This window comes from Alligator mississippiensis, chromosome 3, assembly GCF_030867095.1.
Source record: "Alligator mississippiensis isolate rAllMis1 chromosome 3, rAllMis1, whole genome shotgun sequence".
Lineage (NCBI taxonomy): Eukaryota > Metazoa > Chordata > Crocodylia > Alligatoridae > Alligator > Alligator mississippiensis.
Window position 1 is genome coordinate 39,732,818 of NC_081826.1, and position 15,037 is coordinate 39,747,854.

General features: G+C 42.0%; 1 protein-coding gene across 2 annotated transcripts in view; it reads right to left on the minus strand.

The window, feature by feature from the left end:
* VPS13B (vacuolar protein sorting 13 homolog B) overlaps window positions 1–15,037 on the minus strand; it is an 877,527-nt gene that overhangs the window by 746,228 nt on the left and 116,262 nt on the right. For both annotated transcript variants that reach the window (XM_059723846.1, XM_006263597.4), the window contains 5 exons: window positions 7,812–8,080; window positions 5,723–5,818; window positions 5,228–5,350; window positions 4,023–4,160; window positions 1,142–1,229 (listed from right to left, as the gene is read on the minus strand). In XM_059723846.1, coding sequence (XP_059579829.1) covers window positions 1,142–1,229; window positions 4,023–4,160; window positions 5,228–5,350; window positions 5,723–5,818; window positions 7,812–8,080 — 714 coding nt within the window. The remainder of the gene's footprint in view (window positions 1–1,141; window positions 1,230–4,022; window positions 4,161–5,227; window positions 5,351–5,722; window positions 5,819–7,811; window positions 8,081–15,037) is intronic.

The following is a 15,037-nucleotide window of genomic DNA, read 5'->3' on the forward strand; positions in this document are numbered from 1 at the left end:
GCAGAGCAAAGGGTTAGCCATGTTAGTCTGAAGTCAGGCAGAATAGATTTGCACCCTAAAGACTAACTATATATACATACACGTGTGTGCGCGTGCGCAAGTGTAGTTAGTCTTTAAGGTGCAAATCTATTCTGCCTGACTTGAGACTAGCATAACTACTCTTTGCTCTGCTCGGAGGGGGATACAAGTAACAAGTAATTATTTAACTTATATCCTCCTCAGAGAGAGAAAGATAGCATAAACTTCCATAAGCAGCAGGGTTGCTTCATCAGATGCTGAAGTAAGCCTGCCCCTTTCAAAAGCTTATGCCACGTCTCTGCTTCAGTTAGTCTATAAGGTGCAAATCTACCCTGCCTTGTGTTTTCCTCAAAGAAGTAGGTGCTCCTTACTAAACCAGATATGCTGTACACTGCCAGAACTAGAAGGAACTAATGGGAATCTCAAAAATGGCTAATACTTGGCAGACGTCTATATACACATGGTTTAGGGCAATAATGCCAATAAAATCATCACAAACTGTAAAATTAATTAAAAGATAATCCTTCTGCCATCTTCTGCGCAGCTGCAAATTCTGGCATCACAAGAGAACATGTTGGATTGTCTGCATAGTCAACTCAATAGTTCTAGGTTTAACTTTTTCATTCTGTACATTTTTCTCATGGCAGAATTAAATATAAGCAAACAACATCAGGTAGAAAATAGAGATTTGCTTTTGAGAAATAATGATCTTGTCATGGAAGCTACATAAGCAAAATAAGAAAAGAAAGCACAAAAATATTACTTACTCTATATATCTGAATTATTCCTCAAAAGATTTTTTTTTTAAATTAGCATGTCAGGTTTTTTAAAAAGAATATGTTATCAAATGTGAAATTTTAAAGACATTCAGCCTCTGTTACACATGAAATCAGTTTTGTTTCTGGTTGTTCAAAATAGCTTTTCTAGCCCTTTGAAGGGAGGAAAAAAGGGTCAGAATATCAGGAATCTAAGAAAGCCCAAACATGCAGATTAAACCCCTTTAACAGGGAACCCTAGAGGTAAATCTAAGGTAAAGTAGAGGACAACTGGTCAAGGACCAGGTGGCTCTGAAGAAGTCTTTGTTTATGTTATTTAAGGGAGGGAAAACAAAGAAAAGAGGTACCTTTGCCACTGGTGCTTTCCATTGTATACAAGTAATCCATGTAGAAAGCTCCAAACCTCTGCATTCCAGCTATCTCCGTGTATGTCTCCTACCAACAAAGCAAAACAAATAAAGAAAACGTTGTATAAGGAAAGAATCTTAAGATTACAAACTGATAGGGTAGCATGAGAGACCTATATGCTTGTTTGGATTTGTGCATCAACACACGGACTGGCTTATCAAAACAAAGGACAGAGGTTATCCCAAGGAATTCACCTTTCAGATAGGTAATGTAACTTCTATTGCAGGCCACACAAAAGCACATCCATAATTCTGCTGGACATTTTGATCACTTTACCAATAACATCAAGTTAATTAGTACCTTTAATGGAGTGAATATACTTCACTTGACCTCTCACATCACAGGAATCCTGTCTAATAATGTACTCTCAAAAACTAAAACTAGTTCATTCTGAAGTACCTGGGGGAATCAGAAACTGTGGGGGGGGGGCAAGGAAGAGTGGATAAACAGAATTAATTTTACTTTAGCCAGTGGAAAACAAATATCACATGACAAAATGCTTTAATATACCATATTATTAAAAGCATGCTTGTTTATTTCATCAAAGAAGTGAGAGAACCACATAAAATTAGGAAAGCATTATTTTTAGTATCAGGAAATTTATGAACAAGTATAAATGTTCAAAGTTTTGGGCTTTACTAATTTCAGTTTATTGTGACACCATCAGATATCCATCTACATACTGCTGCATTTTCTTCTTGTTGCTCTAAAACAGTATACCTTAATAACATAATACTGTCATGAAGCTGAAGTTTGGTGGGTTTTTTGTTTTGTTTTTAAATCAGAGCAGCATGAGAACTGAGTTGGCACTAAAAAGAGTTACTTCTATAGGTTTTTAGTATAATTAACTGAATTTAAAGATCTGTAGCCTTTTGACTCCTAATGTCTACCTCTTCTTTTGAAAATGGGATTTCGGGGTTTTGAAATTTTTATCCAAAAATCTGGAAATCTCACTATTTGGCTCTGAAGAGTTTCCAGATACTCTCAGCAATTGAGACCAAAAAAAGCTAACAATACACATAGGTCTCCAGTTCCTTGCTACTACTCCAAGAAAACCTCAAATATTCTTGGTACATGAATCATTCAAAATCCTAAAGAATAAGGAGGATTTAAAAAAAAAAACAAGAGGATGAATTTAAGAATAAGGCCACGGTTACAATTCATAAGTATGAAACACTTGAGCAAAATGAGTTAGACAAGTTGTAGTATAGTTCACAATGCTTAAACTGTCTTTTGGCATCTATTTTCTTAATCTTCCCTTATAGCTTCTAGCTACCATTTTCTTACTTCCTTAAGAATTGTTATTTATTTTGACCTTCCCACCAAAAATATGTTAGATCTAGTTTTCCATTTCATACTAGAAGTTTTCTCTGAATCACTCAAATCTGTAGGCTTTTTAAGTTATATACATTTTGTTAACTATAGGCACTCCTCACTTAACGACCGAGTTCCGTTCCTGCGACTAGGTCATTAAGCGAATTGGTCAATAAGCGAGGAGCCGCCCCTTGATACTGCGTGCCTTGGCTTGAGACGCCGCGCTGCCGTTTCCACAATACGTTTCGTACAATACCGACTGCTCGGAGAGCTGGTTGTAAGTCCGCGCGGTCGTTGAACAGGTAGGTCGTTAAGTGAGGAGTACATGTATTGTCATACTCCTCTTCTCCCATATACAAACACATGACAATTATTTTATAGTTTCTACTTCTTTGTATAAGACCGGAACATAACCATCACATAGCAAAGTACAGAAACAATATGGAGCATTACTGAATCCTAGCTGTGATAGATATAAGAAAGGGAAGCACAAGCAGCAGCACACTTATCAAGGGCCACTGATCTGAAAAAAACAAAAACAAACCAAAAAATCCCAGTACTTTACTGGAAAAGGAAGTGCTTCAGTTTGACCCAGCTCGCCCAATATGGACAGCTAAATCAGCTGTTAGACAAAAGTGCCAAAAAGCCCCACTGAAGGACACAGACTATATATACGTTGGCTGAGGTAGGTCAAACGAATGCAGTGCCTCTTCTAGGCGTGTGCTGTGCTCGGTAGGGGGGGGTGCCAAGCTGAAACTAAAGTGCTGGTTCCTTCCCTTCTCCTTCCCGCAAGCAGCCTAAAAGTCTTATCAGAAGAAAATACCAATGGTGAAAATAAGATTCAAAAGGGACTTATCTTTAAAAGTAAATAAAGGTATTTCCTAATACAAAAAAGAGATTATTTCATCTTGGGCAAGTCATTGTTAAGCATTATATAAGACAAATAAGATGATCTGTGTGTGAACATAAGATGATCTAATGCACAGTGAAGCAGTATATCGATATCTGACTAAATAGCTATTGTTAGCTACACAGTATACAGCCTGGCTGTCACAAAAGTTATAACAGAATTACCACCATTGCTTGTAAGCATCTGAAGTAAATAATATATATACATTTTCTAGAGCTGGGCTCTTTAAAACAGCATTACTCCTCTGTGGTCACAGACCAGTAGTGGGTTTGAACAGCATTTGCTGGTGGTCTGTGAGAAACTGAGCATATGTTGGCACAAAAATTCGGAATTCTTTTACAGGTACCCAGGCTCTAAGAAAATGGGTAAGAATACAGCTGAAAATCAGGCTACTTGACTACATGTCCAGTCTTCTTAAAGTATACTTTGCCAAAAATATCTATTTTGGGCCAAGTTTGCCTTTTTGCCTCTGGGACCATTTTCAGAATAAAAATTGCTAGTCAGCACAAGAAATGGTGACATTATGCAGCTCTTACAAAATGCACATATTTCAAAATCCTTTAAAAATGTTAACAAGAACACATTAATCCCCTGACCTTATGATGAGCTGCATCCAAAATAAATTCTGCGCGTATACCATTGTTTTCTGGACTTCTGTAATCAAACAGTGAATTAGTAAGGTATGTCATTCCTTTTGTGCTCAGATTTTCTCCACAAGTGAAAAAGTAGGCCTCCTGAAAATGTGGTTTAAAAAAGGGAGAGAGAAAAAGTCATATTAGTATGAAACTAAACAGACCAAAGGGCTGTCTTAAAACAATGATGCACAAGCAAACTGTAGTATCTCCCTGACAATTTAAAACAGATTAGTCACAATTTCAATAGAAATACTAGTAAAAGCCAAGGTAAGACATTAAAATAGAATTATTTAAATAGCTTTAAGGATTTTTCCCATTTACAATAAAAATATCTTGAATTAATGTATCTATCACTAGAGAATTTGTTTAGAAAAATCTGTTTGCTCAGAATACTGTTAGCTTTACATTAACAATATCCTCAGCTTGCTGTTCACTGAAAATCATTATTTGCTTACCCGCCTGCTCCTACTTGCCCCTATAGCCATGACTACTCTACCTCTTTGACAAAATCAGGACTGCTGTCAAGACACAGGCCCAACCAACTTGCTTCCACTCTATGTATGTAGAAAGCCTGGTGATCAGGCAGCCTAAACTAGTTACAGGCAATCATGTTTGCTTTATGCACAACTATGGGAGGTTGCGAGGATAGTCAGGATTTGCTATAAAAACTCCAAAATAACCATCTCTGAAAAGCACTTAGAGATGCTTAGATTGAAAGTGATGTACAACTGGAAAGCATTATTAAGTATAGGATCACTACACCAGAAACCCTAGGCCAGCCAATATGCACTGAAATAATTTTACAGGTTTTATGGTTTAGTAATTTTACAGCCTTCCTTGCCCTTTAACTGAAAAAAACTCCCCCAAAACACCCAGTTATAGAGCTTCTACTAAACAGAAACTCCTTCACATGGCCCAAAAAAGAACAACATTCCTTTACACTTCGAAAAAAGCTGTGAGAAAAAGAGATTATCTCAAACTTTGTAATTTGCCCCTCAATTTTTTTTCCTCTCAGCTCTGCATGGAATATCTTAAGACTTATTTCATTAATGCCACATCCAAGAAAATGAAATGGATATTAACAATGGCTTTACAATATTATGTATCAATAAAGCACATCAGCATTGGTGCACTGAACAATCAAGCAGTATTCCAAATGTACTTACTGCATCGCTTCTATTAATATTTTCTTCAAAGTCTTTAATTCCCATAATTCCTTTAAGGCACAGAGCTTGGCAACCAACAAAACCTATTTGGCAATCAAAGAAAGGTTCACCCATCATAAGGACCTATTGGGAGAAAAGTGACATGATGAAAAATGCTATGTTACTTGACATTAAAAAAATTAAGTAAAAAAGAAGAAAAAATGAAAAATCTAACATGGTAAACTCATCTGAAGTTTTTAATTAATCAAAAAGTCTATCAAGTAGCATGATCTTTACAAGTACACTCTTACCACATCTTAGGGTTACAGTATTCTACACTCTAGAAATCTAGAAAAGAAATTACTTCAATAAATATAACTATATAATAACATAGGAATTTAAAACCAATAACAACTGCTATTTCAGAATATTTAACTGATGAAAAATATTTATTAAACTTCAATTTGCCAAGGCATTTACTATAAACTGAAAAACTTAGTTGCAGTGGAAAATTACCTCAACTGTGGTTCCTTCTTGCTCCCATCGTATAACTTCTTTGGATTTTACTTTCTGAGGGCTATAATAACTACTTTCAGCTTGCATTTCAGTGAGCTATGAAACAATATGATAAACACCTTATATAAGCCAATATTAGCATTAAATAGCAGTAATCTGTCATTACTATATAGAATTGATGAAGACAAATTAAACTTTACTATGGGCCAAAATGCATTATTAGGCAGGAAACAGGTGCAGTAAAACAGCTGTAACACATTATCCATATTAGAACATAAGAACTTCTAGCTGAATATGCCAATTTAATCTTATGTATGGCATAAGAAAGTTTTAAACACTATAGTATTTTTATTTAAGCTTCTCTTCTTATATCAACAATGTGTAAAAGATGAAATAACAGATATGCAGCTGCAACACAGACACACTATCAACTGAGTTTATAAACTTGCCTAAAATCTATAAACTTATTATAACATTTATTCTGAATAGTAAATAACTCACAACATGTAAAACTAAAGCAAAATTAATTAATTTAAATCATGCCTAGATTTTTGTCATATTATTTTGAAAGTAAATTTTATTACATTTTTGTATGGTTTAGATGCTTATAACTATTCATTCATCAAATCTTTCAAGAAGTAAAGAAACATACTATGGGAAAATATACATTACATAGTTAAATAACAGTCAATATTGTATCAAGGGAATAAGTCCAAAATAGTGAAAAGCTTGCGCTTAAGTAAAGAACTTTTCCAGTTTTGCTTATTTTTGATCTGCTGAAATAATTCAAGTTCTAATTTTTCTATAAAATACCCACAAGCTCATTACTTTAATTTCCAAGACTATATACACATGGTTGCTGTTTCAAAGTAAAATTCTGTAATCCAAATACTCAAGTAAAATTGGATTTTTCTAAAAAACCTGATCACCCTTCAGCTGTGTGCAATTATTGTGGAGGAAAAGCAATTAATTGATTAAAAGAACTCAGACATTACGAGAACAATTTTCAACATTATTAGAAAAATGCTACATTTAATTTGGCATGATTTTTTAGCTGGAATGGTATCAGCTGTTCCAAATGCTAATGCAGAAACCTGACCTTATTTTTTGACCAAAATATGAACCACAAATTAATTCCATACATTCTTTGCATGCAAACAGAACAATGAATTCTAATGTTTTCCTCCTAAATCTCACCATACTGCTCTCACGCACCACTTTACATTCTAAAAATATAAAATGTAAGACTCCATAATTTACAAGGTTTTACTACATCCATTAAACAAGCAAGCCTATAATGGTACATTAAAAGACCCGATCCTGTCATCCTTGCTCACATGAGTAGTTCCAGCAACTTCAATATAATCACGTGAGCAAGGTCTGTAGAACCAGGCTTTCTTTTAACATGCACATGGAAACACAAAATAAATTACAGATAAGCAAACACTGTAGGAAAGCTATTATTTTATTTCATACTGATTTTTATTGAACAGGTGGCGTGAAGGTAAATCTATACTAGGTATTTCAAACCTGATATGAAAACCTGACTCAAGCATCAATTAATTAGCAGCTTCCAGATATCTATTTTTATGTGAAGCATTACGGCAAATACAATCACTTGAACAATCACCAAGTTGCTATATCAGGAAAAAAATTCTTAAAATGAAGTCAAGCAAATGTGAACAGATTTTAAGTGGATGAAGAAGACAACATTATAATAAACATTCCACTGCTATTAACAACTTTTTTTTTGCCAATTCGGAAGGGACATCAACAGATCAAGTCCGACCCCCTGCCTAGGCAGGAAAGAGTGCTGGGACTGGAGGACTTATTTTAAACTTTTATCGCCTGTCATAATTTCCCTTTAGAATGAGATCTTTTCATCATTTAACTTTAATTTCATTAACAAGATTTACTGATACTGTTATGTGTTGACTGAAAAATAAACTTTTCAAATATTCATATTTTCAGCTATTACGTAATATATTTTTTTTTATTCAGAATATACATGAGAACATCTTGACCTCTAATGTATTAATGTATAGCTTAGCAAAATAATTAATAGACTCTATAACAAAGAAATACTTACTTTGAAAGTTACAGTTGCTTTTGTACAGTAAAATCCAACAGAAACAATAGGATCCTTGAGAGCCTGGAATTTCTGCTGATGCAATGTTGTTCCATCATCCATTCCAAAAGACCCATCCTCTCCATCATAGCTCACAATAGCAGGAACAAGTGACCAGGCCCAAGAAAACCATCCCTGCTGCTGCTCATCATCTTGATTATGCATGTAGGGTTCTTGGTTAATATACTGCGTAGGATACTGTAACGTTGAGCCTGTTTCATCTTCTGCACCTTTGATACAAAGCATACATTCAAATCAAAATTGTGGATCAACTGTCCTTAGCAGAATCTTTTATGCTGTCCTCATGTTTAATTTGGGAGCAATTTTTCTGCATTATGTTTTCAGAAATACTTTTGTTGTCTCCCCTCTCATTAGCACCAAAAAGAGATTTAGAAAATAAAAAGATTCCCATTCAGTAATATCTATTAAGTTACTAAATATAAAAGTTTAGATCATAAATTGCAAATTGGGGCTTTGATGGCTTTCAACATTTTCCATTACGGTATAAGACCACAGCCTATGACAGGTTAAGTCACAACCCCCAAGCTACCACCCAGCCACCACTGATCCTACAGGTCCTGCTGCAGCAGTAGCCAAAGTTTTTGGCTCCCTACCTCTTCCTCTTGTTTTCACTACCAGCCCCATCCCAGTGGGCAGGACTCCAGGGGAGCCTGCAGTGCAGTGGGAAAGCTGGGGGGGGGGGGGGGAAGGAGCAGGGGTACCACCTATATACACAGAACAAGGGGGTCTCATAGTGCAAACATCAGACTGTCTGGGTGTACAATGCAAGGGGGGAGCACTCAGGGGCCTGAGGCTTGCACTAGTGTAGCCCACACATCATATGACTAGCATTGGTGCAGCCTATATGGCATATGGCCACAGGCCACTTAGAACAGGGGTTATCAACCAGGGATATGCTTACCCTTGGGGGTACTTCAGAAGGCCACAGAGGGTACACAGCAGTGGGACAGAGAAATGGGGGCACTTCTTGGTTTTGCTGCAGGCACTCCTGGCTTCGCTGCTGTGTGCAGTGGCCCCTGCCCTCCCCCCACTTGTCAACCGGCTAGGGGACTCCCTGCTTCCTGACTTGGCCACTGGGGGTACACACCAACCAAAAAAAGGTTGAAAACCCCAGACTTAGAAGTTGAACAGCCCTGGTATAAGTATTATGGATTGGACTTCAGGGGGGTTTATCTATGCTTTACACAGCTCAATCAGATTTGATCCTCAGTAGCCTACTTTTTCATGCAAAATATATAGAAATGAATTTAAGTGCAGAACAAGAAATTGCTCAACAGTGGGTTTTGCACGAAATTTATCCAAACATTTTGCCCCTTACAATTCAGTTCCAGGCATATGGAAGTCTCTACCCTAAATTGTTCCCAGAGGTTATAAGGATAAATGTAAAACCAGCAACATGGTGGTTGGTCTTCACTGAAAAATACTTAGATCTGAAGTCTGTTACATGTGTGACTCATCTGCAAGTATGAACACCATCATCTGCTTCAGTCTAAAGAATTTTCTCAAACTCTAATTTCATCCAGAATAAACTAAGAAAGGGGTTAGGAGTGGACAAAACAAGCAAACTTCTAATGTGTTATAAACTGCTTAATGCCAAGCAGTTGAAAACAAAACCAAAAAACAGATTCTGAATCAGATTAGTAAACAACAGAGTGAAATGTAAATGTAGTGATTCCCCCCCATCTGTTTACTTTTCATAGGTTAAATATTATTTAAGAATATCATAAGCAGGACTTTCCTTTTAAGAATAACCTTGTGTTTTTAAATCTCGCTCTTGAGTTTTCATTTTACATTAAAAAAATATATATTTTCAGTGCTCTGTCTTGAATGTCTGTAGAGCAGGGGTCAGCAACATACAGCCCGGCAAAATACGTTCCATGAGCTGGATTTGGCCCACAGAACCCCAGAGCTTTATCTCTGTCCACACCAAGACTAGGCAGTGGGGTGTTGCACCAGGGCAGAATCTTTGCTGCCGCTGCTTCTTCCCCAACCCTGTAGCCTCATCCCACCTGTGCGTAAGCTAAACTTTCAGCTGGTAGGGAACTGTGCTCAGGTCCAGAAGTGGGAAGCTGAGTCCACACTGCTACAACTTCTCCCTCCCTCCTCCCCATCCCAGACTCCCAGCTGCAGTGCAGCTCTCCACCACCTAGAAGCTATGCTCACGTGCCAGGAGGCTGAGAGAAGCGGTGACAACACCAGCATAGCTCTCAGCTGCATGGCTGCAGCACAAGCATAGGCAAACCCCCTCAGCTGGTGACACACCGAAGCAATTTGCACAGGCAAACCCCCTCCGCTGGTGACACACCAAAGCCATTTAGCCTGCATCAGAGCCAGCTGTTCCAGCCTCCAGCTTGAAAAGGTATTAAATTAGCAGTTAGGAAGTTTATGTGCATTAGTTTAAATGAATATTTCTCTTCAAACACAAAGAATTTTTTTTTAAATCACTCATCATAATATATAGAGAGAACTTAATCTCTTCTCACAATTTTTGTTTTTGAAAATTTCTTACTTGGGCCTAATGATACACATTTTCAAAGTATTGTGTATGTAGCCTTAAGAAGCAATGATACATTTTTCTAAGTTTGACAAGGAGGGAAGACCAAGAAAGGCTGCAACTCAATCAAGTTCTACTGGATCAGTTGGCTGATGTGATTGCAGAGCCACTGGCCATCCATCGTCTTTGAAAATTCATGGCTATCAGGAGAGGTCCCAGATCATTGGAAAAGGGCAAACATAGTACCCATATTTAAGAAAGGGAAGAAAGAGAAGCCAGTGAACTACAGACCAGTCAGCCTCATCTCAGGCCCTGGAAAAACCATGGAGCAGGTCCTCAAGGACTCCATTTCTAAACCCTTGAAAGAGAAAGTGATTAGGAACAGTCAGCATGGATTCACCAAGGGCAAGTTATGCCTGACCAACCTGACTGCCTTCTATGATGAGGTGACTGGCTGTGTCGATGCGGGGAGATGTGGTGTATCTCGATTTTAGCAAGGCTCTTGATACGGTCTCCCACAGCATTCTCACAGGCAAGCTAAGAAACACTGGAAGAAGGCCAATGTGGTGCCTATCTTCAAGAAAGGGAGGAAAGTGGATCTGGCAAACTATAGGCCCATCAGCCTGACTTCTATCCCGGGGAAGATCTTAGAAAAGTTTATTAAAGAGGCCATCCTTAATGGACTGGCCGATGCCAACATCCTGAAGGATAGCCAGCACGGGTTTGTTGCAGGTAGGTCTTGCTTGACCAATCTCATTTCCTTCTACGACCAGGTGACCTATCACCTGGACAAGGGAGAAGAGATTGATGTCATATATCTTGACTTCAAAAAAGCCTTCAATCTGGTATCCCATAATCACCTCTTGGCAAAACTGGCCAGTTGTGGCCTTGGGTCCACCACGATCCACTGGCTGGGTGTGGCGGCGAAGTGCCCCCACAGGCTAGTGAGGGAGAGAAGGGAGGACCCACAGACCCCAGACCCCAAGAGCAAGCCCCCAGAGGGGCATACATACCGGCTAAAGAGCAGTGGGAAGAGGAGCCGCATCTGCAGCTGCAGCCGCACGAACCGCCATTACGCCGGTTCTGGCAACAGCTGTTCCCGGCGCGGCGAACAGCTGAGCCAATCCCAGCGGCTGTAGCGGCCACGGCGGGAAGGTTTAAAAACGCCGACAGGACAGGGAGAGGGGGGGAGCCAGGGAGAGAGAGTACAGGCAGGGAGCCCGTGCTGCAGGCTCTCGCACAGAGCGGAGAGGACCCAGCCTGCGGGTCTCAAGCAGGCAGCTTATCTAAGAGCTGTACACCTTTCACGAACAGCAGAGTGAAAGGCGGTCAGAGAGTGCAAGCCGAGGCACTCTCTCAGTATCCTGAAGTGGCTGACGCTCAGGAGGCAGGGGAGCGCTCTGCTGCCGGTAGGAGAGGGGAGACAGCGGAGGCTCCAGGAGGGAGCTGGAACCAGGGGGAGCACCCACCAGCTCCTCCTGATTTGGAGGAGTATTTTCTGTAAGAAGGGAGGAAGGAGGAACCACTCCCAGCAGGAGGGAGAACGACCGGGAACCGGGGACCCGGTCTGAGGCCGTCATACAGGGCCTGGAAACATCTGGAACGCATCACCCAGCGGTTGGAGTGTGGACGGGGTGTAGGGGAGGCGGAGCCCCGTGGACCACCGCGTCAGACAACCGTAACACCGTCTATCGGGAGGCCCCACCCAGGATAAAGATCTCCACTGTAGACCCCTCTAAAGGTAATTGATTACATCCAAGTCGTGGCAGGCGAGTTGAGGGGAGGGGCAACACCCCTATAGGCCAGGCGGAGCTAGACACAGGCTCCACACTGGGAAATTGGCTCCGTGGTCGGACCCAGAGGGTAGTAATTGATGGAAGTCAATCATCATGGTGCCCTGTGACCAGTGGGGTCCCCCAAGGCTCTGTCCTTGGAACCATATTGTTCAACATCTTCATTAATGATGTGGACATTGGAGTCAGAAGTGGACTGGCCAAGTTCACCGATGACACCAAACTTTGGGACAAAGCATCCACAGGAGGGCAATCCGGGCTGACCTGGACAGGCTCAGCAAATGGGCGGACAAGAACCTGATGGTGTTTAACACTGAAAAATGCAAGGTTCTCCACCTTGGGAGGAAAAACCTGCAGCACCCTTATAGGCTCAGCAGTGCTACACTGGCTAGCTGTAACAGGTAACATTTCGAAGCCGAGCCAAACTGTGACCCGCTCACCTGTTCCTGCGGCAACCACCTGCCTTCTCACCTGCCATGCCTTGATATTAATTCATTAGTTGATGTTAATTAGCGGGAGGCTGCCATTCTCCTGCCCCATTGCCAGAGGGCGCTGTCTGCGGCTCCTTTCCTCCCCAATACCGCAGCCCAAGCCTCGCAGATGTAATCACCGTTGTCTCAATACTATTTGACCCCTTACTGTTCTCCCCGGGCCTTCCTTCCTTTGCTGCCCCCTCCTGGGGCTTTCTAGTGCCCGACTTGGGCCTCCCTAACATGTGACCCCCATCAGGGGCTCCCTGTGCCCAAACCTGGGGCTTTGCGACAATACTGACCCCTCTCTGGGGCTCTCCGTGCCCACACTTGGGCTTCTCAATGTTGCCCCCTTCCTGGGGCTCACTGTGTCCAACTTGGGCTTCCTAATAAATGCAGCCCCCTATTAGGGGCTCCCAGTGCCCAAACTTGGGCTTCTCAATAAAATGGCCGCCTTTCTGGGGCTCTCCATGCCCACACTCGGGCTTCTCAGTGTTGCCCCCTTCCTGGGCTCACTGTGCCCCAACTTGGGCTTCCTAATAAATGCAGCCCCCTATCAGGGGCTCCCCACTCTGGGGCTCACCACGCCCGCACTGGGGCTTCTCAAACGCCCCTCTCTGGGGCAGGGGTCTATGTACCCCGTGTGCTGCGCCCGCTGGCACTGGGGTCCTCACACTCCGCTGTGAGTCCCCTATGAGGCCTCCTCCAACCCCTTATATCCTCACCCAAACCATCGGTTTAAACAACGACAAAACACAAGCCCCTGGGCTGTAACATAAATTGAAGCCGCCTGGCTAAAACAACATTGTTCAAGCCTCTGACAGCTGCCATCAGCTGTCACTGCGGTCAGGCTTTTCCTCACCTCCTGCCTTAGGGAGCTCCTGCCTCTCTGGCTGCTGGCAGCGAACTGCCCCTGGGCTCAGCTCCTTGGGCTTTATAAGGGCCAAGCCCTGCCCCCTCTGGTCAGCTGACCTTCCCTGGTTGCCCCAGCAACCCCCAGCTGTGCTCCTTAGCCACTGCTAGGACTCCTTTTCTAGCAGTTTTCCCCTCTTCAGGCACAGAGCCCCTGAGTGCTCTGTGACACTATCACTACGGAAGAAAGAGACTTGGGAGTCATCATTGACCACAAGATGAACATGAGCCTGCAATGTGATGCTGTGCCTAGTAAAGCAACCAAAATGCTAGCTTCGATCTATAGATGCTTCTCAAGCAAATCCCGGGATGTCATTCTCCCCTTGTACGTGGCCTTGGTGAGGCCGCAGCTGGAGTACTGCATCCAGTTTTGGGCTCCCCAATTCAAAAAGGATGTGGAGAAGCTTGAGAAAGTCCAGAAAAGAGCCACGCGCATGATCAGAGGTCAGGAAAACAGACCTTATGATGAGAGGCTGAGAGCCATGGGTTTCTTCAGCCTGGAAAAGCGTAGGCTCAGGGGCAATCTGGTGACCCCCTGTAAGTTTATTAGGGGTGACCACCAGTATTTGGGGGAATGTTTGTTCACCAGAGCACCCCAAGGGATGATGAGGTCAAACAGATACAAACTACTGCAAGACCATTTCAGGCTGGACATAAGAAAGAATTTCTTTATTGTCCAAGCCCCCAAGGTCTGGAATAGCCTGCCATCGGAGGTGGTTCAAGCACCTACGTTGAACACCTTCAAGAGTAAATTGGATGCTTATCTTGCTGGGATCCTATGATCCCAGCTGACTTCCTGCCCTTCGGGCAGGGGGCTGGACTCAATGATCTCCCGAGGTCCCTTCCAGCCCTAATCTCTGTGAAATCTATGAAAGTGTGGGCTGGATGAATGGACTTTGAGGTGGATAGAAAACTGGCTGGAGCATTAGGCTCAGAGAGTAGTAATCAATGGTTCAATATCTAGTTGGCAGCTGGTATCAAGTGGAGTGCTCCAAAGGTTGGTCCTGTGGCCAGTTTTGTTCAATGTCTTCATCAACGACCTGGAAGACGGCACAGAGTGCACCCTCATTAAGTCTGCAGGTGACACCAAGCTAGGGGGAGTAGTAGAGACACTGGAGGGTAGGGGCTAGGATTCAGAGTGACCTAGACAAATTGGACTGGGTCAAAAGAAATCTCATGAGGTTCAACAAGGACAAGTGCAAAGTCCTGCACTTAGGATGGAACAATCCTACATACCAGTACAGGCTGGGGGCTAACTGGTTGAGCAGCAGCTCTGTAGAAAAAGACCTGGGAGTTAGTGGACAATAAGCTTATGACCAGCAATGTCCCCTTGTTCCCAAGGATAATGGCATACTGGGTTGCACTGGCAGGAGTGTGGCTCGCAGGTCAGTGGAAGTGATTATTCTCCTCTATTCAACACTGATTGGGCCACATATGGAGTATTCTGTTCGGTTTTGGGCCCCGCACTACAGAAAGGATGGGGACAAATTGTAAAGA